The sequence below is a fragment of the Gymnoscopelus braueri genome (genome assembly GCF_963280865.1).
Source record: "Gymnoscopelus braueri genome assembly, chromosome: 1".
Classification (NCBI taxonomy): domain Eukaryota; kingdom Metazoa; phylum Chordata; class Actinopteri; order Myctophiformes; family Myctophidae; genus Gymnoscopelus; species Gymnoscopelus braueri.
This window is the reverse complement of record NC_137603.1, coordinates 66,070,362-66,098,157: the sequence shown is the minus strand read 5'-3', so window position 1 is coordinate 66,098,157 and position 27,796 is coordinate 66,070,362. Positions and strand designations below refer to the sequence as shown.

Sequence of the window (27,796 nt, the reverse complement as noted above, 5' to 3'; positions counted from 1 at the left end):
TCCTTCCTTTATTATTTGATTATAATAAATTTAGCCCCATTGATTCCGGTAGGAGACACAAATGCATTTGTGTCTCCTACCGGAATCAATGGGGACACATTTATTATAATCAAATTATTGGCTTAGGAATGTGACAAAAACAAAAAAATATCTATGAATTCAAGGCTCCAGATGGTCAGTAATCAATAGAAAAAAAGTTATTTTGGGGGTGAACTACTCCTTTAACAAGAACTTTGATGTATCCTGTCCATCTTACCCAGACAATGCTTAACAGATGTTGAATTCAAGTTTAAAATTGTTCTCCGTAGATGAGGATCAAGTGAGGACTGATTGAAAACCGCCGTCTTAATTCAACTCTCTAAAGGCAGATGCGTATCGTCATTGTCGAGTGGAAACCTTGCATGTCCAAAACAGTTTTCAGGAAATGGAAAGAACCTGTGTTCCAATGTAGTTATTTAGTCACAAGCTCTTGTTAATACTTTTCATTGGTTCAATATTTATAAACCCCCCCAGACACACCTACCACTTTCACTTTTGCAAAAATAGCTCACAACTATTTGGTTATTAAAGTTGAAAAATTGACATACAAGGTTTCTGCCAAAGGTCGAGGATATTGTCTAGAGTTGATGCAAAAGCAGACATGGATTTATTTTTCTATTGAGTTAGCTCATTAAGCACACACAAAAAAAGGCCCTTTTCTGTTGCATTCCAGGCAGAATTGACACTCGACTATTCAGTGAACAGACTGGCACAGTAGATTGATATAGTGCTTCTCAAAGTGAAAGACCATGGTCCATTTAGCTCATTTGTACACGAGTTATGAGGGTCCTTGAAAGTAAGTTCGAGAACCACTGGATTAATGGTATGGTAACCTCATGTTCAACACTGCTGTACAGGATCATCTAAAATAAAATTGAATATTGTGGAAAACGTCATATACGCCTATGTACTGTAATCAAGATTAAAACAAAGGTTTGAGATATTTCACTTTATGTGCAATGAATCTAGAATATATTAAAGTTTCCCATTTTTAATTAGATCCTGTATGTTAACTTTGCCTGGCTGAGTCTGCCCTGCCCAAAGATACACAATGGGAACATTCAACTATTTATTTGTAGGATACAAAAAGAAACTTATTGGGTATGTTAATAAACAATGAAACTCAATGCTTGTCTGGTCTTCATTGTCAGTTTGGGCCTCAGAATTATGTAAAAGTGTGACCTGGCAACGTATGAGGATTATCATAATTGTGCTAGTGTCAGCTTGCAGATACATTGTTTATATAAGTGACATGTTAAAAATACAATTCACAGCAAAACATTCAGTGTTGGTTTTAAACAAAATGGTCACAAACATTTAAATATCGATATTGAGTGCAGTCTACAAAGTGAATGAGTACAGCTTTCACATTTCTTCAATAATGTTCTCCCTCAAACTCATCCGCTGGCAAAACTGAATGTATCCACAGCCCATTTTGAAAACGCTCTTGTGAAATTAAACCTAATTTAGGAAAACGGACCATATTGAGAAAAGAAAAATAGATCATTGTTAGACAAATGGTTGAAGACAGTTGAGTGAAGTTGTGTAGAAAAATAGCTACATTATTCTGCTGTTTTTCATACTGAGACAGTTGTCCTGGTCCCTGGAACCTCGAAGCTATAGGCTAGTTTCACATTTGGTATGATTGCTTTGAACCATGTCCCAGTACAATTGCCCCACACAGCGGTCAGCTTTAGTTTAGTTAGTTTTTGATTATTTCAATTACATATAGTAATACAAAAAATAAAAGAACAAACCACATTTCATATTGTGCCTACCCATTTACCCATTGCTGTACATAGCAATACATAAAAACAAGATGATTGAGCATTAGTAACTAGTTTGTTAAGTATTTATAAAAAAACCGAATTGTTTAATGTGCTAGACATTTTCGTTTTCCGTACCCGAGTACACATGAAATGTACCCCAGACCACCTCACAACCCTTTTTACCAATGTGTCATATTAATCATGTTGATAGTGTGATTTATGAACAATTTATGTCCTAATGTCCTAATGATAATAGTGATTTATGCAGTTCTATGTCTTGCTAGTTATGAGAGAGCGGCGCATCACATTACCAGTTGTACATCATCTCAGTTGTACTGCATTCCTCTCTCCCCCCTCCCTCTCATATACTGTACTGTACATTCATTGTCTACCTCTCTCCCTCTTTCTGAATGTCCTGATCACATCACCCAAAAACTGGAATTTATTTAAAAATCCAGCATGCTAGTTCAGCAACTGTACATGTCCGAGATTTCAACATGGTGCTTTATTAGACTGCTGTCGGACACAAACCTTGCATTACCGTTGCTGTCGTCGGGCAGAACCTCTTATCTCCATATTCTAACTTTTTGTGTGTTTTTTTTCCGTAATGCTTGTCGATCTGCTGATTTTGCCATTTTTAAATTTGAATCCTGAAAAGTAACAGTTCTGGACGTATAAGGTTTCCACCCGACAGAGATAATTATAATTGGTCCTCACTAATACTCATTACAAGATGGCACCATATCTGTCTACTCACTCTGTGTCTCATTGGTGAGATCTGAACAGTTCAGAAATCTGGCTACCAGTGACAGAGATTCCAAGCTAATAGAAACTACAGCCGTTTTCTTCCTGGAAAGTTATCATGCTGAAATAGAAGCCAATGTTCTAGCATTAATAAAAATGTTTGCTGCCATCTACAGTACCAAAACACAACACAAAAAAACTCAAATTATCAGAATAGAAAATAACTCAATCGTGTTCTTTTATGTCTTAATAAACACGTTATTACACGGTTTCTCAAAGTAGGGCCTGGGGACCACTAGGGGTCCAGTCTGTACATGAACACTAACCTTGCGTCACCAGGCTTTCCACCACGGAGGAAAGCCTGGTAATTCATTCTAAAACTGAGCTGTGTGATCCGGTAAAAAAAAAAAAAATCAGTTGGGTTCCGGTCTGCGTCGCATTGTTTTTGTTCCCCACATAATGCGAATCAATTTCACGAGTCGTGCTACGAGTTATAAAAGATGGACATAAACGATTATAATACCAAAAGAAACAAAACGATTATACCAAACTAAACAATTTTTAAACCAGGGGAATCATTTTGGAGGTGCACGGCGCCGGAGGTTCCGGTCGTGGGTTCCGGCCCCCTGATGACGTAAAATTATTTCCCCTCCGTCCGGATCGGATCAGAAAACCGAAAATGGTATTGATCCCAGGCTACATGAAACACTGAGAATTTTACAGTGTACATAGGGGGTTGTATCAGATGGAGGTCTGTCTGTGGTCTAATGCAAACTGGGGGTCCTTGAAATTAAAAGGGTTCAGAATCAGCTGGTTTATTATCCATCAGAAGCAACTCTACAGTATCCACATCACGGATTGTCTGCCACTTGCCAGTCCTTGTTGGAAACGCAGTAATTTTTGCCCCCCCCCCCCAAAAGAAAGAAACGGTGACATGTCTGGCGGTGACAAGTGCCGAACTGTGCCCCCTGTGTTCAAAGCCAGCGTGTGCCCCCCTCCCCCCACACCGGTGGACACAGCAGAGAACTGACAGGAGCCGCTCACATCCCAGATGTTTCAACAACAGGTCCGTCCAGCAGATGTTTAACCCCAGTTGTAGAAGTAGATCTTCTGCCAGACAGGGAGGTAGTCCATCAGAGGCCCTGAAGCATACAAAAAATAACTCTCTGTCACACACACGCCACAAGTATTCTTTAACGGTTAAAGAATTGTTTAAGCGAACGTTTTTAACTCAAATCTTTGCTTCTGGGGGTCCCTGGAACAAAATATTTTGAGATGGGGGTCCACGGCCAAATACATATTTTGGGGGTCCTTGACATGAAAAGGGTTGAGCAGCACTGTAAACTGGATTTAAAAGACATTTGTAAAATCAACCTCAAGTCTAAATGTTTTCCACTTCAGGTTACAAACTACAGCAGGGTAAAACATGGCATAACACTGACCTTATAGTACACGCAGTAATGTAAGCAACACAGCTACAGATAATCACATTAATGATGGGTGCACAGTGGTGGAAAAAATAAATACGAGCATTATCGCCGGATATGTGCATGCAGCCTGGTTGCCTTGGTGAAAACTACCTCACACAGCCCGGCTCTGAAAATGTAACCCTTTAGAGTTGGTGGATGGATCGTGTGTGTTTATACAAACGGCGAGATGATGGATTATAATGGATATAACGTTTCTGTGACCGGTTGAAAAGGTTATAAAACACGAAAATCGCTGGCACAGGGTGAGTATATTATGAAAATACTCTGGCAGTCAAAGAGTTAATACCAATTGGTATTGTGTTTTATTACATTACATTACAGTCATTTAGCAGACGCTTTTATCCAAAGCGACTTACAACTACAGGTCTCCGCCAGGTCAGGTAGGTTATTGTGGCCTCCTGGTGGCGCTATAATAGGCCAATGTTTAAAGGGTGCCATTTGTTCTTGGGCCTTGCATGGCAATCGGACACTGCATTCATGATTTGAGGCATTTTGTGCAAAAAAAATGTTTTGCTAAATTAGACCTGCTGGTGGCGCTATAACAGGCCAATGTTAAAAGGGTGGCATTAGTTCCCAACATAGTGTGAATGTGCGTGCAAAGTTTGACCGCAATCGGACGGTGCGTTCATGATTTGCGGAATTTTGTTCAAAACAAGCCACTACAGCAAACTTTAGATGTCAATCTTAGCCAATGAGGATGGAATATGAAAAATCAAACGCATCCGTCTTGATCACATGACTACAGAGATCATGTGTACCGATTTGCGTTAAATTTGGATAAAATTGGGAGTAATATAAAAAAAATTGTTTTACATAAGTCGGCCTCCTGGTGGCGCTATAAAAGGCAGATGTGAAAAATGCAGGGCAAAGGTTTTTCCTTTACCTCTAGGGAGTGCGCATACAAAGTTTTACACAGATCGGTGCAGTTATAGGTAAAAACATGAATCGGCCTGTTATAGCGCCACCATGAGGCTGATTTGAAAATGTTCAAGTGGCATTTATTCCTCGGCATAGTGGGAATGCCCGTGCAAAGTTTCACGGAAATTGCATGCTGTGTTCATGATTTGAGGCATTTTGTTGAAAACGGAGCACTCCTGCAAACTTTGGAAGCCATTTTGAGCCAATCAAGATGGAATATGAAAAATCTGAAAGACCCGTTTCGTTTAATGACTATAGAGATACTGTGTACCGATTTGCGAGATTTTTGGACAAAATCTGTAGGAGTACTGTCAAAAAATATGTTTTGCACAAATCGGCCACCTGGTGGCGCTATAAATGGCCCATGTAAATAATTTGGGGCAGAAGTTCGGAATTGGCATCCAGGGAGTGTGTGTGCACAGTTTCGCTGCGATCAAGCCAACGGTGGCGGAGATTAGCTGCTCACAGACGGACACACACACACACACACACACACACACACACACACGGACGGACGGACAGACAAACGGACGGAGGGTAAAACATACTCTCTCGCCATGCCTTTCGGCCTGGCGGAGACAATAAGTGCATTCAACATAGGTAGGGAACGAAAACTACTAATCACCAGAAGTATTAAGTGCATTTTCTGCAAAAACAAGCAACCAAGAGTATACCTAACGCTAAGGTAAAAGTGCAATATATCAGCTACCTATTTTCCTTAAACAGATGAGGCAACAATAGCAAAATCAAATGAGCAGGAGCTTAAACTAATAAGTGTATCGACTAAACAAGATCCAATAAAACAGTGCAGCAATAACACAAGCGTTCGTACAACTAGTTAACAAGTAGGCCAGGCAGAGAGGATGGATAGTGTTTCCTGAAGAGGTGGGTTTTCAGCCTGCGGCGAAAGATGGGCAGTGACTCTGCTGTCCTGACATCAGTGGGAAGTTCATTCCACCACTGTGGGGCCAGAACAGAAAAGGGTTGTGACCGTGTGGACCGGCCAGAAGGACCCTTGAGTGACGAGGCAATCAGTCGCCCGAGGTGGCAGACCGAAGTGGTCGGGAAGGGGTGTAGGCATCGACCATAGCCCGGAGGTAAGAAGGAGCTGTTCCTTTCACTGCCCTATAGGCTAGCACCAGGGTTTTAAACTGGATGCAAGCCGCTACGGGGAGCCAGTGTAGAGAACGGAGAAGGATAGTTGTGTGGGAGAACTTGTGGCGGTTGAACACCAGACGAGCCGCAGCTTTCTGAACAAGCTCCAGAGGTCTGATGGCAGATGCCGGAGCACCAGCAAGGAGGGAGTTGCAGTAGTCCAGGCGGGAGATGACAAGAGCCTGGATGAGCACCTGGGCTGCCTTCTCCGTGAGGAAGGGGCGAATCCTCCTGATGTTGTAGAGGAGGAATCTGCAGGACCTTGTCACTGATGCAATGTTTGCCGAGAACGACAGTTGATCGTCCAGGGTCACACCCAGATTCTTCGCAGTCCGAGTTGAGGTCACCACAGCATTATCAATGGTGATGGCCATGTCTCGGTGTTGATTAATCACCTTTACAAAGATTTTTGTAAGGACTGGGCATTCGTGGAATGAGCAACACAGCAAAACGTATGGGTCGCTCCTCCAAAACAATTGCCAAAATCACCCAATATGCTTCTGTTGGTAATCGCTCTTGTTTTGAGCAACCTGCCAGCACACACCTGCTGAGAGGTGTGTGCCAGTAGTCACAGGTGAGTGACTGGCACCTGAACATGGGTTCTGCAACTTTGTTGAGTTTGTGTATGCTCCAAGCAGCAACACTGCCCCCATGGAAAGATGCCACCTTTGTCCCTTCATGATAAGGCCCGTGCAATAGGGCAAGTGAAGCTGGTGTTCCTTTACGCAGATTACGCATTATTTGATGATAAATGATATAAAACACAATACCAATTGGTATTATTAAAGTGGAGATATAATTGATCGAAGTTAAGTTTCCAAACTTTTTTTGAGCAGTTTATATAGGGTTGAAGTGGTTAATGTATGTTTTGTAATAATAATCAAAATTAACTAGTAACTATAGTTTTCAAATAATTGTCGTAGAGTTAAAACTACAATATTTGCCTCTGGGATGTAGAAGTACAAGTATTGAAAATTGGAAATACTCCAGTAAAGTAAAAGTACCTCAAAATTGTACTTAAGTACAGTACTTGAGTAAATGTACTTAATTACTTTCCATTACTGCATGTATACTTATGATAGAAGTGATTATTACTTACGTGCCACCAGTCCTACGCCTGGTACATGGTCAGCCAGCAGTCTGAGCAGGAAAAGGATCTTTGTCCTGGATAAAAAACAAAAACGAATAAAAAAGTATGTGTGTGTGTGTGTGTGTGTGTGTGTGTGTGTGTGTGTGTGTGTGTGTGTGTGTGTGTGTGTGTGTGTGTGTGTGTGTGTGTGTGTGTGTGTGTGTGTGTACGTACGTGTGTGTGTGTGTACAAGCTCACGGTGCACGTCGCTCACATCGGCTATTTTCAAAAGAATCTTGGGAAAAAATGTAATACTTTGAAACATTTTAAAAACTTTTTTTTTTCTCTTTATAATTTTTATCCCTCGATTTTGTAACCCTTTTTTCACCCGGTGCCAATTTGCTAAGTGATCCTGGGCACTACACTCCCCCCCCCAGCCTAGGGAGGCCAGGGCCGAGCTCATGCCTCCTTCAATGCATGAGAGCCAACTGACCTTCTTGTCACTTGACAGGGGGAGTTTCCCTGGTTGGACGTAGCGCGTGGAAGGAACACGTTATTCCAACCAGTTCCCTTCCCCTCCATCAGGCGCCCCGGCTGACCAGGGGGAGGCAGTATAGTGACCAGCATTACTACATGTTTTTGTGAGGGTATTAACTACCCTAGGAGACACGGGGAGAACATGCAAACTCCACACCACATCGCCAACCCCAGGGTACCTAGGGTATGGGCGCTGGTGACGCAGAGGAGAAGACACGCCCCCCCAGCGCCCCCGGCGGGAATCGAACCCAGGACCTTCTAGCTGTGAGGCGACAGCGCTACCGACTGCGCCACCGTGCCCCATTTAAAAAACATTTTAACACAAATCTTGGGGTCCCTGGCACAAAATATTTTCAGATGGGGGGACCGTGGCCAAAATACATATTAAATTGGGGCTCCTTGACATTTAAAGACAATTATTACTGCGCCACCTTCCTTGACATGAAAACTTTTGAGAACCACTGATTTGAATCTGCCTGAATCTGCTTAAAGCAGCACTATGTCCCACAAAATTATAAAGTTACACGTTTAAGCAATAACAATCATCCTTCCATAAACGTATAGACTCAGGGGTCCCTCCTAGGGGCTTGACTGCGTTACTATGTATAGGGGAGACAATGAGTTTCATCTTGGCATTTGCCAAGGCACCAAGGCAAAACTGCCAGTCAAAGCGAAGACTGACCAATCACAGCGTGTCCTCGCTGGACATGCTTCAGAGACTCTTGGGTAATGAAGTCAAAAACTGTTTTTTGTGTCCAAAGTGGCCACTGACACCCCAAACTGCAGAGTGCTGCTTAAACAATAACTGGGATAGAAACAGTCAAGATTATCTTACTCAGAGTATCTGTCGTAGAAAGGGGAGCGTAGGAGGTAATACAGCAGCAGGAAGGTTCTCCTCCTCATCTCACTGCGTTCCCAGCGGTTGAGGAATTTGGTTTCACTGAGCAAAGCAAAACTGGAACAAAACAAAGCATTAAGAAGTCAAGGTCCCCTACAGCAGCTCACCATCTCCACGCTTCTTTTCTTTATAAAACTGTCACCTTTGGTTGTGGGTATGTAGAGAGAAACTTGTGTTAAAATAAGAGGATTAGGCCTGTCACAATTATTTGCGATAATCACAATAATTTTTGCTAAATCGTCATAATCTTCTCCATGAAAGATTTTCATACATTTTCAAAGATGTTCAAAATAAATAGTGGAAATTGCAGATCTACAAGCCTGCAATGCGTCGTATGCTTTTGATCGGCATTTTTTTTACAGTAATAAGTTATTAAATATTTCAAGTCATTTCTTTGTACATTTAATTTATTTGTCATATCCACCCTGCGGAATTTGTGCTTACGAAGCCTAAAAAGCCACAGAAATGTAATTTATTTATATTTATACGTTTCAATGTGCAATGCCAAAAAGCACAATCGTTAATCGCAGTATTTGTATGACAATTAATCGCCAAGTACAATTTCATGATGGTGAGAACCCTAAAGATGAAATGAAGTGAGCCTATAAAAAGTATACTGTTCTGACCGCTAGAGGGCAGTGTTGGACTATCATGGACAACCACTCACAACTCCACATGGAGGTTGTAGGGAGGTTTAGCAGGAGGGGAAGTGATAGATACAACCTCCCCAAGGGGAGCGTGCCGTGTTGGACAGCTTTTGAAAGATTTTAGTCATTTTACTTTGGTACTGTAAGTATATTTTGATACCAATCATTTTTTACTTATACTCCACGAAAAAAAAAAATATATAGGCCTATTACTACTAGAGTATTTCTATAATATTGTGGTATTGCTACCGTTAAGTAAAGTAAAAAATCGGATTACTGCTTCCACCACTTTCTGTAAGTGAGTGCTAGATACATTCTACCAGTCAACGTAAAACAACCGTGTTTTACATCCCATTTTAACAACATTCTTCACAACAAGAATAAAAGGATTCAGGCTAAAAATGGACAACGTGGTCTTTTAAATAATGCAATTTCTAATAAAGCAGAGTTTTGTAAAGGCTTTAGATCCAATTATTATTTCCTTTTTTCCCTTCATTATTCTAGTGATAAAGTAATATAATGAGAATAACATGAAATGGATGCTTTACCTGGAAAGGTCCATTACACCAGAGACCAGCCAAGGCTTCCATGAGCGTTTTCCACAAAGTGCCAGACACAGTACTGCATTTACACTTTACATTTAGTGAAAATACTGAAGACATCTGGACTAGAGCAAAAGAAAAGTACTGTAGCAGAGGGAAACGCATAACATAAGTTTTGCCAAGTATGAGAGCACACAACACCTTTGTGTAATCTGTAGCAGGGTTTCCAAAAGTGAGTGCTGTGGCACCTTATGGCAGTGGTTCTCAATCTGAGGGTCGGGACCCCCAGGGGGGTCCCCACATGATTTTGGGGAGTCCCCAGATGACAGCGAAATGACAATTTAGGACTTTTAAGACCTTTATAATACCTTAAAAAACTAAGAAAGAAAGAAATAACATTACTATATCAAAAGTAATCAACCAACAGCACTATTAACCCTTTAAGATCTGGAACGCATCTGTGTCATTTTAGATTTCTTTGGCTATTCGAAAATAGCAGATATACAAGCTCATAGCGCGGCACTGAGCTATGAGCTTGTGGATCTGCTACTTTTTTTTATTGTGAAAATTTGTGCAAATCTTTGAATGTATATATTTTTACAGCAGACATTTGTAACTCAAATCTTTGCTTCTGGGGGTCCCTGGAACAAAATATTTTGAGATGAGGGGCCGCGGCACATATCATTTTGGGGGTCCTTGACATGAAAAAGTTTGAGAACCACGTAAGTAGCAACATACGTTTTTTTCAAAAAACTGTTAGGATTTAGAAGACATTTTGTAGAATTGGCCTCAGGCCTAAATGGGTTAAAAACTGGTCAAATATTGGCCAAACTGTCAAATAATATAAGAAAGAGGCAAAACTTGTGAAAATAGCTATTTTCACAATATTTATCTGTGGAACCGAGTCAAACTAAATGTAATGCCTCAAGTGCTTGTCAGCGTGGGAGGTCCCCAGCTCATATATGATTGTTTTGGGGGGTCACAGCCTTCAAAGGTTGAGAAGCACTGCGTTAGGGTGCCATGATGCCAGTCCACGGATGCCGTGGAATTCATCAATATCACTTCAGTTTAACCACTTAGTAAAACGGACCCGAGTTGCACTGCACTTGGTGCATTCTTTTTCGATCTACACCAAATCTCTTTGTCAAAAATAGCCGTTCTACAAGCTCACAATCGGCCATTTTTAGCAAATGTTCCCGGCCAGAATGAGATGCTGGGGTTCAACAGGTTAAATGCCAAGTAGAAAGCTATTTTCAATCTGTCCAAATGGAGACAAGTTTTCCTCGCGCCATACTGTATCTTAGGGGGAAAGATTTATATATTTACGTGTCATAATATGACATAAATGTAAGATGCTATAAAGTAACAATGTAATTCAGGGGTGCCGTGGATGAAAAAGTTATTTTCAGGGGTGACCTGAGCCAAAAAGGTTTGAGAACCACTGATCTATAGAGTATTGGTTCTGGAAGTGGGGTCCGGGGACCCCCGGGGGTCCTTGGGGGGTTCCAGGAGGTCCCCAGCAAAAATGGTTAATATAGCGTCACAATCATTTTAACCACTTTATCCATTTATATGTTAGCTATTCAAAAATAGCAGATCTACAAGCTCACAGCGCTTCACTTCGTGCCACGCTGCAAGCTTTTACATCTGCTATTTTTGAAATATTTTGAAAAATTCTTCAATATATTTTTTTAAATCTTCTCTTCTGGGGGTCCCTTGCACAAAACCTTTTCAGATAGGGGTCTGTGGCCAAATACATATTAATTTGTGGGTCCTTGAAGTTGAGTGTTGAGCTGTATCCAGGCCAGCCCATAGGAATCCACCGGTCTTCATCAGGTCTCCTGACCTGATGAAGACCCACAGTGGTCGAAACATTGTTTGTACTACTACATACATGTTCTATGGGAGCTACAGTGTGCGAACTTCCCTGACCCCCTGGCTGGAAACCTCTCAAGTGCAAGACAGAGTGCTGTATTTATAGATTAGATTTAGGGTCAACAGTTCTCAGAGAGGAGCAGTTGCACTGACATTAGTATATTAGCTCTTGAAACTACCATGCATATTTCTGGACAGATATGGAAGCCATAAAACGTTTCTTTAAATTTCAAGCACCCTCAGTTTGGCATGCATGAGGCCACAATCCTGCATAACTCTGAGAGTGTACAAATGGACCCACAAGGGCAGCACTTGGCACATGCCCAGTGACAAAACTAGTAGTAACTGGTGCACTGACCATGGCATTACTGTGCTTGATTGACCTGCCAACTGGCCTGACCTGAACCCCATAGAAAATCCATGTTGTATTGTCAAGAGGAAGATGGGAGACACCAGACTCAGAATACAGATCAGCTGAAGGCTGCCATCTAGGCAAAACTGGCTTCCATAAAGGGGGGCGCATGCTACCATTTTCGGTGGTCACCTTATCACCGCGGTGGTGATAGAGAGAGATCTCTCTATCATAGAGAGCGCTCTCTCTATCACCTAAAAGGTGATAGGGTGACCACCTCATTTGGTAGCATGCGTGGGCCTTAACACCTCAGCAGTGCCACAGGCTGATTACCTCCATGCCACGCCGCATTGATGAAGTAAATTGTCCAAAAGTAGCCCAAGTTTCACTTTTCAAATTATATTACAGAAAAAAGAAAAAAAAAGAGACAATACTACAACAAACAAGAAGAACAAACTGATCTTCCACCAGAGCAGTATACGTTATATCGGGGGTCTTCAATGTTTTGCAGGCCAAGGACCCCTTAGCTGAGAGAGAGATGAAGCAGGGAGGGACCCTTCCCCCCTACATGTTGTATAAAATTAAGTTGCAGATTAAACTTTTTCATAAATAGCTTCATAGACTGACTTGACAGAACTATCATCAGTGCTGTGTAAATTGATGTTTTGTTTACACATTATCTACCAATAAGGTTGATCCATGTTAGTAACATTAATGCCTGGATGAATTTTCAGACATTTAACCTCTTAACCTTTAACCTCTTCACCTTTGGCTCTGTTTTTCCCCCCATCTACACCAAACCTCTTTGCCGGAAAAATTGCCGATCATTGGTTATTTTTCAGCTAATGTTTCCCTCAGAATACAGATGCTAGTGGCTAGCTAATGTAAAAAAAAAAAAATCCTATCATTTGGCCTGTAGTAACTCTGTTGACTCTTATGTGAAGGATACAGTGTGCAAGCGGTCGTCCAATGTATACGGACTCAGCTATGGTCTCGCAGAGGCCCAGATCTGTGGCTGTTCTGTTGAGCTCCTCTTTGACGCTGCTGTCCTGACTGGGTGCTGCCCACAGTCTGGCCTGCAGTGTGGAGCCTGTTAACCCATTAAAACCAGGAAAGAATCTGTGTCATTTTTAGATTTATCTGGCTATTCAAAAATAGCAGATCTACAAGCTCATAGCGCGGCACTAGCTTGTAGATCTGCTATTTTCGAAAAATCATGAAAATCATGAAAATGTGATATACAAGCTCATTGCGCGGCATGAGCTTGTATATCTTGTATATTATTTTTGAATAGCCAAATAAATCTTAAAATGACACGGATGCGTTCTCGGTCTTAAAGGGTTAAAACCGGGAAAGCATCAGTGTCATTTTAGATTTGAGCATTAGCAACATACGTTTTTTCAGAAGGATTCTGTTCTTAGGATTTAGAACAGTGGTTTAGAACGGTGGTTCAACAAGCTCACAGAGCGTCTATTCTTTAACTTAAAAAAAAAAAGAAATCTTGAAACAAATCTTCTCTTCTGGGGGGTCATATACAAGTCATATAAATGCCAAATACATGTCATTTTGGGGGTCCTTGGCACAAAGAAGTTTGAGAACTACTGATTTAGAAGGCATTTGTAGAATCGGGTTAAACCATAAACACACATGATTCAACACATAGCATCATGACATAGGTTTTGGCAAAACAGTCATGAAACTACACCAGTAGACCGACAACCAGTGTAGTTACCCCAGTGGGCTTGTTTCTATAGTGTAGTTGCTTATTTGGGCTACCTTCCTAATGTTGTTTAAATCAGTATTTTTCAAACATTTGTGATGTCAAGGACCCCCAAATTAATATGGAATGGTCCGTGCAGACCCACACCTGAACATATTTTGTGCCAGGGAGGGACCTCAGTACAAGATTTGTGTTCACTTTATACTTTATATCACTTTTTCAAGATCTTTTGGGATATAGCAGAACTACAAGCTCACAACTATTGTTGATGCATATCGTAAAACTGATTGCTTCTTTTGGGCTGGCCGCTTGTTTCTCTTGCAAAATCTGGCAACACTGTCGACAACTCTACCTATCAATGACAGTAGATGTGTATGAATAATATATGCGTTATTATTAATATGAATGATGTCTCAACTCTGCCTCTATCAATGACAGTAGATGTGTATGAATAACATGAGTTATTATTATGAATGATATCTCAACTCCGTCTCTATCAATGACAGTAGATATGTATGAGCTCCAGTATGAAAGCCGTCTCACCAGCAGTGCCTAGATGCCTCATGACTCGTCCAGAACGCTGGCCCACAAAGCATGGCTCACTCTGCACGTCTTCATGGCTGTCATCTAAACCAGGACGAGCACAAAAAGCACATTATCTGGAGTACAACAGAGCCCAGCCAATATATCAGTCGGCCAATACTGGGCCTATATATAGAGAACCAAATTCTGACATAACTGACAATAGAGGCCGCCATCCAAGAGGGTCACATAGTTATTTTTTCTATTGAAAATATCATAGGGTCATCTTAGATCGCCTCATCCTATATATTAAACTTGGCTTAAGGGACCTCTGACCATAGAGTTATAATATATCTAGAGGGCGTTGCCCCGCCCCCAGCTATTCATTTCTATTAAAGTGCTCAATGGTGTTTTGAAGCACCCGGAAGTAAGAATAGGAACCAATATGGAACCAATATGAACCAATGGAATGGATCCATGGGTCGTGACGCGTCGTGAGCATGCGCACAAAACGGAGACGTTGCACGCGCAGTAGCATTTAAGTGCATTCTCAGATTTGACCACCAGGCTTGGCCGCTTCACTGTTCTACCGTAGTTCTGGGGGCTTGCCTCTGACACTCTCATGTCACCATGGAGTGTGATATCTAACCTCAACATGTTGTCATGGCATCAAGCACAAACAAATCAGTCAGCTCCTTATACAGTATGGGCACAAAAGGGGGCACGCCCATATATGGGCATATACTGATGACATCTGTGGATCTCCATGTATGGGAATAAAAGGGATAAGGACTGACAGAGATCTCCATATTTGGGCATAAAAGAGATAAGGGCTGACAGATACAGAGATCTCCATATATGGGCATATCAGTCGGATCTATCAATATCATAATTGTTTTACCCCTTATATTGGCATCGGCCTCAAAATCCAGTATGGGTTGGGCTCTAAATACAATCACATTTATCTCATCCCTAGATCATTGTTTCAAGAACCCTCCCAAAACTGGAAAATAGTTTAGTTTGTTATTGGAACCCAATTGCCAAACGACTGACCGTGTTTATCTCATGGGACTGAAAACAGAAAAGTTAAATAAATTCTATTTAACCTTCAAAATAAACTCATGCACTAGTCTGTTTGTGTTCAAGTACGTAATGTGCCTTGAGTAAGGGATACCCGATTACCCATCCCCATAAATATATAAAAGTATATATTTTTACCAGTTTTTACCCATCGGGTATCCGTGGGTACTGCAGAAGTCTATGGTGAGGTGAGTAATGTATGCGGTAACACTTAACTTAAAACTTTTACTCACTTAAAACTTTGTAATTGTTATGTATAAAGACACTTTATAACCAACTAAGTATGTTGGTTATGTGCTATTCCATTGAGCTTATAATGCATTGTGACCAGCACTTATAATACTTCATACAATCTTGTTATATGTTGTTATGCATAATTATAAACATCTATAAGCGTATTATGAAGCTTTATAAGTGCATTATAATGCATTATAAATGTGATTATAATGCATTATAGACCCGACCTTTAACACATTCACTGCCATTGATGTAGATCTCTTACGCAACCTATGAATGATCCCTTGACTGCAAGAGAAGGAATGGACGGATGGGACGTCATCCCAAAAATATTCAGTTCCGTCCACTCCTATGTTATGAGATGTAAAAAAACACATCTAGCTCGGACTTCTTCTTTTTTTGGTGAAAACAAGCCATTTCAACTGTCGATTACAACAGAATGGACGATAGCGTAAAAAAAAAAGATTGTTCCGGTGGATAGCTGAGAGCCCCTCCCCCCAGACAGCTTTTGTTTACATCCGTGGCTCTCCGTGGATCGTCAAAATAATGTAAAAAACGCTGGCAGCAGCAGATGAATTAATTAATTAATACCTGGCAGTGATTGTGTTAAGTAAAGTGTTACGCAAGTATGTTTTGTAATATCAGAGGTGTTTGATATTTTGGGTGTGTTCCTTCTAATGAGTACTGACCTCCATTAGAAAACTCTGCCTCTCTGTCAAGCGGTATTATGGGAGGAGACGTTTGGATGCCAGATTTGTACCATAGAAGAAGAACAAAGCGCAAAATTGCCCTAGGAAAGAATATGGAGAGAAAATGTATTTTAAATAAATGAATAAATTAATAAAATAAACGTAATATTTGTACATGGTCTACAAGAAATGAAAGAAATAGTTTGACCCTTGCCCACTCACACCCACAGTGTGACCTTAGCAGTGTGGCAAAAACAGGCGATCTACAAGCTCACGACGCGTCGCTTTTCAGAGCGCGACACCCACACGCAGCCAAGCATAAAATGACTGGTGTTAGTTCTGCTGGATCTCTTGTCCACTAGTCCCTCCCTAACAGTCTGGTTTAGAGAGTTTCTAGTTGTTGACAAAATTGTCAACATAGTCATAGTTTTAGTCATCATAGCTTATTTTGTCAGTGAAAAAAGGTAGTCTGTGAACATTTTCTGTCAAAGTTTTAGTCAACAAAATTAACACTGGTGTGTGTGTGTATGTGTATGTGTATGTGTGAGTGTGTGTGTGTGTGTGTGTGTGTGTGTGTTAGCGATAATTGTGCCCCGGATTGAACCCATTCAATCCGGGGACGCTCTGTCATTTTAGATTTCTTTGGCTATTCAAAAATAGCAGATATACAAGCTCATATCACGGCACTCGGTGCCACGCTATGAGCTTGTAGATCTGCTATTTTTTTGCAAATCTTTGAATATATATATATTTTTAAAGCGAACATTTTTAACTCAAATCTGGGGGTCCGCAGCCAAATACATATAATTTTGTAGAAAAAATGATATGCATAAAAATATATATATATATATATATTCAAAGATTTGCAAAAATGTTGATTATGTATGATTTTTGAATAGCCAAAGTATAAGATAATGGTTAACATTTTTAAATGACATGTTTTCCCGGTCTTAATGGGTTAACATGAGCATGTCCTTATGGAGGAAGGTAGCCATACTTTGCCATTTGGACGAGTCCAATGACCAGCCAGCGTCCAGCCTCCCCCCACAGCTTGGTGGATCCCATCTCCAGGAACACCTCTACGTACTCAAGTACTGACAGCCATGTGAGCAGCCTCTGCTGAGAGAGAGACTGGAACAAAATAAAAAGATCATGTACAATTGTAATGCCCCTGACTACCACTGTGAGTAATGTTATGTTGATTGTACATCAGTATGAAACCTGGGGCGAACCAAACGGTATATGAGATACCAAGAGTCAAAGGTTGTGGCAAGAGTTATTTTTATATATATTATACATTTCTCTTTGGAATGAGCTACCTCTGTGTGTCAGGCAGTCTCAATCTAAACTGTCCTATAAAAAAGATACTGTTATGGAATAAGCTACAAGCTAGTGATGCACTTTAGATTTGTGTTTTTATGGTTTGATATTTGTGCAGGGATTTTAGGTGGTCTTCAGTGTTTTGTATGTTGTAGTTCATGTGACGTGCTGCGTGCTATGTAATGTAATGTATTGGTATTTTATTACGCTTTGGGTGTAAGTTATAGTGTGTTTACTCGTATTTCTTTTGCCCAAATCAAATCAATCAAAATCCTTTATGCCTGATTTATACTTGGTTGCACGCTGCTGTCTTGCACTGAAAATAGCTGCTCTCCAAGCTCACAACGCGTTGGTGTCAGTGCACGACATGTGTGGCATCTAAGTATAACTGAGGCTTTATTCTCCGTAGTACAACGGTGTTGCTTGCTAAAAAAAGAACAGATTTACATCAAAGACATCGTACAACCTACGTTCACAGTAGGGTTGTAGTCGAGACCACCTAAAGGGAGTATAAGTCAAGACCAAGTCCGAGGGGGGGCGAGTCCGAGTCAAGACCGAGAGGCCAGGGAGGGGGTCGAGTCCGAGTCAAGACCGAGACCGAGACCGACGGGAGGCGAGACCGAGTCGAGACCGACCGGAGGCGAGACAGAGTCGAGACTGAGACCAGAATTATTAATATTTTTTTCTTATTTGATAGAAAATGTTCAAATCAGCCTCATGGTGACGCTGACAGGCCGATTCACGTTTTTACCTATAACTTTGCAAACTCCCTACTAGAGGCCAAGGAAAAACCTTTGCCCTGCATTTTTCACATCTGCCTTTTAGAGCGCCACCAGGAAGCTGACTTTTGTAAAACAAATTTGTTGCTATTACTCCTTCAGATTCTGTCCAAAAATCACGCAAATCAGTACACAGTATCTCTATAGTCATGTGATCAAGACGGATGTGTCCGATATTTCATATTGCATCCTAATTGGCTAACATTAGCTTCCAAAGTTTGCAGGATAGGTCAGTTTGGAACAAAATGCCTCAAATCATGAACGCAGCGTGCGATTTCCGTGAAAATTTCCACACACATTCCCACTAGGCAGAGGAAGAAATGCCACCCTTTTCACATTGGCCTGTTATCGTGCCTGTTATTAGTTTTTATTTTGACATTTAAAAAATTATTTGCATCTTTTAACTCATTCACTGCCAGAACTTTTCAAAGTCGTTTTAGTCGTTCTAGGCAGGGAATGAGTTAATGAATGGCAGAGCAATAAGCTATTTAGTTATTTTTACTGAATTAATTACATCTCAATGGTAAACCTAGACCAAACAACAATGACCAAATTGACAAATGAGCCATTATCATCATTACACATTAATGTTCCTTACAGACAGAACAATGAAAACTACTCCCCTTTAATGACAAGGAACCACCATTACATAGCACATCGATATGTGCTACTTTAATGACTGAATTACATGTGAATGGTAAAGCTATTGACCTATCCATGACTAAGTCTCACACCCCCAGCAATGAATCAGTGTTTCAAACACTGGTGAGACATTCAATTTAAACACACTGTCATTCAATATGCGTTTGCATCTTCAGTTTTAAAATATGTAAACGTCATAATAACAGGCTACAGTAGTTATATATATATTTTTTTTAAAAGCTGATCTACAAGCTCACAATGCGTCCCATGGCGACGCATTGTGACCAGGCCTGGAATTTCATCATTTTAGGGGCAAGGCCACTTGGCCTTTGGTGTTGTAATTTTTTAGGGCACAAAGGCCAAATGCCAGTTTTTTTTTTTTTAAGTCCACGGACATAATGAATTTAATTTGAAGGTTAATGATGATTTTATTTTAATATAGTGTGAAAAGGCTCGAACGGCCAAGGCTCCAAAGACAGTCAGAGATGCATTTTGGGTGTTTTTATTTCGCCCAACTCCTCCATCGAACTCCAGTGCAAGAATATATACATTAGCAACAATAATACTGGCCTAAAAGTCCAAAATAAAGCAATGAGAACAATAAATAAGCACTTAAGGCAAACACGTATAAACAAGACCCAACTGGATAAAAGCTCTCTTCAGGCTAAACCTTGATCACACAAGGACCTGTAGCTCTCCCTCAGGGATGTTACTTGTGTTTCTGCCCATAGCTAACTAACTGTCTGTCCCTGCAGCCTCCTTTAAATAGGGAGTGGATCCTACCACAGGACACAGAACCAATTAGCAACAATTCCAAATACTTCCATAAATACTCCCAGAGCTTTCCCAGTGCCACAGTATAAAAGTAACCTAAACATTCCTAATGATGCGTTACAATTAAACAAACATAACTTGGGTAAAGACTCAATGATAGTTTAAATAAACACAATACTCCTAAAGCATATGAAACACCCCTCTCCTCCACAGCACTTGGCACCTTCCCAATCAAGGGGATTGCCACCAGCAGTGTAGGAGAGACAACCAGCAAACAATCAGTGAACCTTTCATTATCAATACACCAGTTTAAAACCATTAGTCCTTGCATAACTTTCAAATGCAGTCAGATGTGTGTATGTGTATATAGGGCACGGGTTGCCCCGTGACATTTCCCCCCCCTTCTGAAGACGCCCTTTATGGCGTTTTGGAAAGGGAAGTCCACTCCACAGTTCACTGACCCATTCCCCCATAATGGAAAGGACCCAAATGGCGAATGTGTGCTCATGTTCTTCCACCCACCCACTTTGGTTCTCCCAGTGGCACCGGTGCTGCCGCCGTTTCTGCTGCCGCCGCCGACCCGTCGCTGCCACCGACAGGCTCAGCAGCACCAGCATGCGCACTTGGCTGCGCCCTGGTTGCCTCACTGTCCACTGGAGCCGTGTGATCTGGTGGTTGAGAACTTTGAACATCTGTTCGTTCCACTCCTTCTCAAACTTCCTCGTGGCCAAACCCGCCTCTCTGGAAGTGGTTGTGTCCACCTTGGGCTGGAAACCTTCCTCGATGGCTCCCCCTGTGGCACCCTCTTCCTTCAAGGACGTGGCTCGCTGCTGCTGGTGATGGTTTTTGGAAGGCATTCTGGATTGTCTTTTCTTTACTTCTGACACCACATGTGAAAAGGCTCGAACGGCCAAGGCTCCAAAGACAGTCAGAGATGCATTTTGGGTGTTTTTATTTCGCCCAACTCCTCCATCGAACTCCAGTGCAAGAATATATACATTAGCAACAATAATACTGGCCTAAAAGTCCAAAATAAAGCAATGAGAACAATAAATAAGCACTTAAGGCAAACACGTATAAACAAGACCCAACTGGATAAAAGCTCTCTTCAGGCTAAACCTTGATCACACAAGGACCTGTAGCTCTCCCTCAGGGATGTTACTTGTGTTTCTGCCCATAGCTAACTAACTGTCTGTCCCTGCAGCCTCCTTTAAATAGGGAGTGGATCCTACCACAGGACACAGAACCAATTAGCAACAATTCCAAATACTTCCATAAATACTCCCAGAGCTTTCCCAGTGCCACAGTATAAAAGTAACCTAAACATTCCTAATGATGCGTTACAATTAAACAAACATAACTTGGGTAAAGACTCAATGATAGTTTAAATAAACACAATACTCCTAAAGCATATGAAACACCCCTCTCCTCCACAGCACTTGGCACCTTCCCAATCAAGGGGATTGCCACCAGCAGTGTAGGAGAGACAACCAGCAAACAATCAGTGAACCTTTCATTATCAATACACCAGTTTAAAACCATTAGTCCTTGCATAACTTTCAAATGCAGTCAGATGTGTGTATGTGTATATAGGGCACGGGTTGCCCCGTGACATATAGTACAAGAATAGTATATCTATCTGTGTAATATAACCCATTTATAATATAATAATGTATTGGCAAATGACCAATATTTGTACTAATTTTTATTGGTCTCAATATTTGCTACTATGACAGCATTTCACGGCCTGGGTAGGTAAACCTGGCCTGGCGGAGATATGCCCTGTTGCACACAGCAGAACAACAGGTGAAGGCAATGAACTTAAACGAGGACTGTGCTTCAGCAAAAACAGCTCAAACTATGTCAAACTGTCACATTCTAGTTGCTGAAATAAACTTTCCATTTAGATAATTGTTGACAAACAAACAGAACATGGATGTTATTTGCAAAATGATTATTTATTTCTTCCATTTGTTTTGTGTGACATTGATAGCCTATAACTTTGAATTTGTTTGCAGTTAATTTCTATTGCTTACTAGATATTAAGACTAATCATTTTGGGATTTCGCTGTATTTTGTCAAATGTATTAATCTATATTTTGCTGTTGATCAAGCGTCGGGTTTTGTGATTAGATGCACACACGCGCTGCCAGCCACTGACAATCAATAATGTACGCAAGGAAACCTTACTGAAAGCCGTCTCTAATCATCTTTAGAGAATCGTTCGTCTCGTTTATTAAAACAACCACAGGCTACACAGTGAACACACAATAAATAAATAAACACCTGGAAAGCTTGCGCTGTTAGTGGAAATAAATAAAAAAATATATAAACTAGAGGGACATGGCAGAGTGTGTTCTGCTGCTGCTGCGCTGTCAACCACGAGATGATAAGCTCCAAGACAGCTGTCCATAAGCACCAGACAGCTCTCTTAGAATGTTAATGTGAATAGGCTCCTCATAATATGGGTATAATTTTATTATACAGCAGCCTATAACTAATGAGGCCCATCAGCTCACGGAAGCCTTTCCCCTCGACAACGCTAATAGTAGGCATAATATCTTCATCTATCATCTTGGCTGCCAAATCAGTGATCTTTTCTGCCCACCGGTCATCACAATGACTAGGTTTCACGGTGAAGTCTACCATTCTGCTTTGCTTCGGTGAAGGGCAGGCTTGGGGGCCAGGTGTCTCGCTTTAACTTATTCAGTGCCAAGTAAATATATACTTAATTGTCAATAGTGCCAGCGATTTTCAAACGGACAAGGCGTCACTAGGGCTGTCATCCGTTGCTGAACATTGGAACATATGAATACAAATTACATTTCGGTTTCGCTTTTAGCCTAGGCTTTGAAGTTGCACAGGGGAGATATGACAAATAACTTAATCTGAGTTCCCAGAAGTTTTCGCCAGCTCTCGCATACAAACGGGAGGGGCGAGGAACTTCTGGGCCAAAACCCCTGTATTCGTGGGCGGGACGTAACTTACGCTCAGAATCTGAGCGGACACGCCTCTTACCAGTCTGAGAGCTGTGCAACTCGTCTAAGAAGTCCGACTAGAGGCAATCAGCAGTACACAACAATGGCGGCCGCAATTTCTCAAGGGGAAATTGCTTCCAGTCGCTCCTATTTACATGTAACACCCACTGCATGTGGATCCCGCCCCCTTTTCTTCATTGGCTGTTGATTTGAATCAGAACGCAGTGGACTCGCCCCTGCTGTCCAGGCTTTGAGCCGAAGCCTCCCAGACTACAAATAACCTAAATACACAAATAAATGACTGACATATTTAATAACTTTATACTAAACATTAATAGTGGAAATAGCCCATCTACAACGCGTAGATGTGCAATTTCCACAATTTTTTAAAACATTTTAAACATGGAAACGATTATGACGATTATGAAAAACAATTGCGATTACGCGATTATGTAATTAATTATTGTGACAGGCCTAACCGTTAAGACCTGATTAAAAAATAATCTTCTAAATCCTAACAGTTTTCTGAAAAAAGTATGTTGCTACTGTGGTGCTCAAACTTTTTCAATGTCAAGGACCCCCAAAAAAGTGTGAATTGGACAGCAGACCCTTATCTCAAAATATTTTGTTCCAGGGACCCCCAAAAGCAAATTTGAGATTTGAGTTCAAAATGTGTATACATACATACAGACATATATATCCAAAGATTTGCACAAATGTTCACGATTAAAAACTTTTGCTGGGGATCCCCTGTAAGCCCCCCCAAGGACCTCTGGAGGTCCCCGGACCCCACGTTGAGAACTTCAGTGCTATATACTGTATATAGCTCAAATGTAAAATGACACAGATGCTTTCCCGGTTTGAATAGGTTAAGCCAATGTTTACTCACCATAGCCAGGGTGCATCTGAGCTTTTTGCGCAGAATGCCATCATTAAACAGCACGAGAAGGTTGGAGGCAGAGTACACTGTAAAGCAACGCAAGAGGAAAAGGACTCAGTCAAAACAACCTAAACCCACAAAACGAGCCCAATAATAAACAGCCACCAGAATACTGATATTTCTCTACTACTGCTTGATTACATGCGTCTATCTTTTAGCTGTACTGAGAGTTTATTACACATTGACATAGCATTTAGTTCTTTCATGTCAAGGACCCCCCGCCAAATTGACATGAATTTGGCTGGGGGGACCCCATCTGAAAATATTTTGTGCCAGGGACCACCAGAAGAGAAGATTTGTGTATAAATAAATAAATAAATAAAAACAAGACAAGACTAGACAAGACAAGACAAGGCGCACACGCACACACACAGACACACACACACACACACACACACACACACACACACACACACTCTTACCCAATTCAGAAAGCTCATGGGAGTCTGCAAATCGACCTGCAAAATAACATTACATTATTGAACATTACATTCTGGAACAAAAACTTTGAGATGGGGGTCCGCAGCCAAATATATCTTTTTGGGGGTCCTTGACACGAAAAGGTTTGACTGACTTAGACCTTTCAAAATGTCAAACGGGGAATAGACACCGGTTCTCTCAAGTGCCAAGAAGAAGTAGTCAGGTTACACAGTAGTATAACTCACCTGATATCAGGCAGAACACCGTGGTACGACCAGTGGTGTAAAGTAACTAAGTACATTTACTCAAGTACTGTACTTAAGTACACTTTTGAGGCATGTTTACTTTACTGGAGTATTTCCAATTTCCAGTACTTTTACTTCTACTCCACTACATCTCATCGGCAAATATTATACTTTTACTCCACTACAATTATTTGAAAAAAATATATATATAATATATAAATTGTTCTATTATTATAAAACATACTTTAACCACTTTAGACCTATTTTATACATAGGCTATTTTAAAATAGCAGATCTACAAGCTCACAACACGGTGTGAGCACCGTGTTGACTAAAATGTTTGAAAATAGCCGATCTACAAGCTTTTCAAAAAATGTAGTACTTTTGTACTTTTACTCAAGTAACATTTTGAACACAGGCCTTTTGCTTGTAACAGAGTATTTTTTCTAAATGTATTGTATTTATTAATGTGTTTGTGTGAACGTGTTGAATGTCCAGTAACCTTTGGTTTTAAAATTACAAAGGAAGCTTACCACACAAGGCCTTATAAATAAATAAAATACAATGTTGCTCTCTACGAACTGCGAGAGATGGCCAACCCACTTTATCATGTAAAATACTGTGTGATAATCATCACCAGTAATAAAACATAGGACACTGTGGTAGACTGTTTCAAGAGGCTTCAGTGTGGAGACTCGAGAGTGAAGCATGTGTGGTATCTCTTCCACTGCCGACAACCCATATGTGGTATCTGAAAACCACAGACTTAAAGGTTTTATTGCACTTTTGTAGTTGCCAACAACGCCATATTGTAGATAGTTTGTTGCTCCAGAGATTTCATAACATAACATACACATTTGTTAGCATTATTTAACTTCACAAGTCTACTTTGGCCTGTACAGACAGGAGAGTGTATTCAGAGAGGTGCCTGTTGGTCTGAGCTGGGTGGGGGTTACAATTAACATTATCTTTGTTGTTTACCTGGGAGACAGAGAGAGGTTCTATGCATCTGTCTCCATCCCCCTTCCTGCCCCAGATAAGTTGCAAATGTCTTGGGCAGGGGGTGGGGTCTTACCTTTGAAAGCTCACACACCCACATGTACCCTCTTTAGATCTCACTACTATAAATATATACTGAAATGAATAAACTGGAAGAAAGAAACCTCACTGACTAGTGAAGACTCAAATTCATTCTACAACCATTCATACTCATCTCTGGAGCAACAAACTATCTACAATATGGCGTTGTTGGCAACTACAAAAGTGCAATAGAACCTTTAAGTCTGTGGTTTTCAGATACCACATATGGGTTGTCGGCAGTGGAAGAGATACCACAGGCGTTTAAGTCGGCAGTCGCGTTGGTTTGGTTTTTTGGGGATGCAAGTCTCCAGGTGCATATACAGTATATCCCCATAGTCAAATACAGACATTATGACAGATTGAATAATAGTCTTTCTGCTGCAAAAGAAAAACAGGACCTGTTTCTGTAGAGGAAACCAATTTATCCTCACTATGAGGTAGGACAGAGCTACTCACCTATTATGAGGTAGGACAGAGTTACTCACCTGCTATGAGGTAGACAGAGCTACTCACCTGCTATGAGGTAGGAGTCAGGACAGAGTACTCACCTGATATGAGGTAGGACAGGGTACGCACAGTGCTCTCTAGGTGAGCCGTGGTTGCAGGGTTCTTCCGAACAAACTCACTGTAGCGCTCATACAGCCGAGTCACTTTGTCCATGTACACTTTGGCCATTTTAACTTCACTTTTAGTACTTGAATTAGGATTAGGATTAGGATTTATAACTTGTGAAAGTTGTCATTCAGAATGTTTCCAGCGCATCGCGGGACTCCCCACCATATCTATGCCCACCAACGCTTACACTAGCTGTGTTCCGTGAGCAGAAATAACAGCTGTGTTCCGTGAGCAGAAATAACTTATCACAAATAAGACTTCCGGTCGACGATCTCTTCAGAATAAGAGTACCCTCTAGAGTTTTAGAGGCCATTGAAAACCATTGAAAAACGGTTCATTTGCACATTAAAACTATAAATTAAGCATTTAAACGAAGCTATACACAACACATATTATGTTTCTGTGTAACAAAAACGTTTTTAAAAACATAAAAAAATTATCTAAATGGCGCTGTTCAAAGGAGTGCATAGCCTATAGAAATTGGACACTGGACCGGAAACGGCTGGGGATGCCAACACTTGTGACATACGCACGCGTTCGGGGAGACCACCTCTACAACGCCACACTCTCCGCTAAGCGGGAGAGGTGTAGAAAAAAGTGTGGCGGACCGTCCAGTGAGGTCAGAGGTCAGGAAAGTGCCGTTTTCAGACAATAGTGGACACTGGACCGGAGACGGCTGGGGATGCCAACACTTGTGACATACGCACGCGTTCGGGGAGACCCCCTCTACAACGCCACACTCTCCGCTAAGCGGGAGAGGTGTAGAAAAAAGTGTGGCGGACCGTCCAGTGTGGTCAGAGGTCAGAAAAGTGCCGTTTTCAGACAATAGTGGACACTGGACCGGACACGGCTGGGGATGCCAACACTTGTGACATACGCACGAGTTCGGGGAGACCCCCTTTTACAACGCCACACTCTCCACTAAGCGGGAGAGGTGTAAAAAAAAGTGTGGCGGACCGTCCAGTGTGGTCAGAGGTCAGAAAAGTGCCGTTTTCAGACAATAGTGGACACTGGACCAGAGACGGCTGGGGATGCCAACACTTGTGACATACGCACGCGTTCAGGGAGACCCCCTCTACAACGCCACACTCTCTGCTAAGCGGGAGAGGTGTAGAAAAAAGTGTGGCGGACCGTCCAGTGAGGTCAGAGGTCAGAAAAGTGCCGTTTTCAGACAATAGTGGACACTGGACTGGAGACGGCTGGGGATGCCAACACTTGTGACATACGCACGCGTTCGGGGAGACCCCCTCTACAACGCCAAACTCTCCGTTAAGCGGGAGAGGTGTAGAAAAAAGTATGGCGGACCGTCCAGTGTGGTCAGAGGTCAGAAAAGTGCCGTTTTCAGACAATAGTGGACACTGGACCGGAGACGGCTGGGGATGCCAACACTTGTGACATACGCACGCGTTCAGGGAGACCCCCTCTACAACGCCACACTCTCCGCTAAGCGGGAGAGGTGTAGAAAAAAGTGTGGCGGACCGTCCAGTGAGGTCAGAGGTCAGAAAAGTGCCGTTTTCAGACAATAGTGGACACTGGACCGGAAACGGCTGGGGATGCCAACACTTGTGACATACGCACGCGTTCGGGGAGACCACCTCTACAACGCCACACTCTCCGCTAAGCGGGAGAGGTGTAGAAAAAAGTGTGGCGGACCGTCCAGTGAGGTCAGAGGTCAGGAAAGTGCCGTTTTCAGACAATAGTGGACACTGGACCGGAGACG

General features: G+C 41.6%; 2 protein-coding genes across 5 annotated transcripts in view; one reads left to right on the top strand and one right to left on the bottom strand.

Annotated features, from left to right (window-relative positions):
- Positions 1–3,442, top strand: part of arfgap2 (ADP-ribosylation factor GTPase activating protein 2) — a 42,525-nt gene extending 39,083 nt beyond the window's left edge. For all 3 annotated transcript variants that reach the window (XM_080429065.1, XM_080429064.1, XM_080429063.1), the window contains one exon: positions 230–3,442. The gene's annotated coding sequence lies outside the window, so the exon portion shown is untranslated. The remainder of the gene's footprint in view (positions 1–229) is intronic.
- On the bottom strand, positions 1,328–26,263 carry pex16 (peroxisomal biogenesis factor 16). 2 transcript variants are annotated; one of them, XM_080429084.1, is made up of 11 exons: positions 26,010–26,263; positions 24,139–24,174; positions 23,666–23,742; positions 17,281–17,414; positions 16,284–16,384; positions 14,299–14,382; positions 12,985–13,125; positions 9,815–9,887; positions 8,557–8,676; positions 7,215–7,279; positions 1,328–3,694 (listed from the first exon to the last, which is right to left on the bottom strand). In XM_080429084.1, exons 1-11 carry the CDS (start codon positions 26,134–26,136, stop codon positions 3,636–3,638), a joined length of 1,017 nt encoding a protein of 338 aa, XP_080285210.1. In that variant the 5' UTR covers positions 26,137–26,263; the 3' UTR covers positions 1,328–3,635. The 2 variants fall into 2 exon arrangements, with proteins under 2 accessions (XP_080285210.1, XP_080285211.1); XM_080429085.1 differs by lacking the exon at positions 14,299–14,382.
- Between the last annotated feature and the right edge of the window lie 1,533 nt (positions 26,264–27,796).

Bases quoted from the DNA above. Each gene is read 5' to 3' on its own strand.
- pex16 (XM_080429084.1), bottom strand. From the start codon at position 26,136: ATGGCCAAAGTGTACATGGACAAAGTGACTCGGCTGTATGAGCGCTAC. The intron at 24,175-26,009 runs GTGAGTACTCTG...GTTATTTTGCAG, and splicing joins CCTGTCCTACCTCATATCAG to GTCGATTTGCAGACTCCCAT. The intron at 23,743-24,138 runs GTAAGAGTGTGT...GTTGCTTTACAG, and splicing joins CCATGAGCTTTCTGAATTGG to TGTACTCTGCCTCCAACCTT.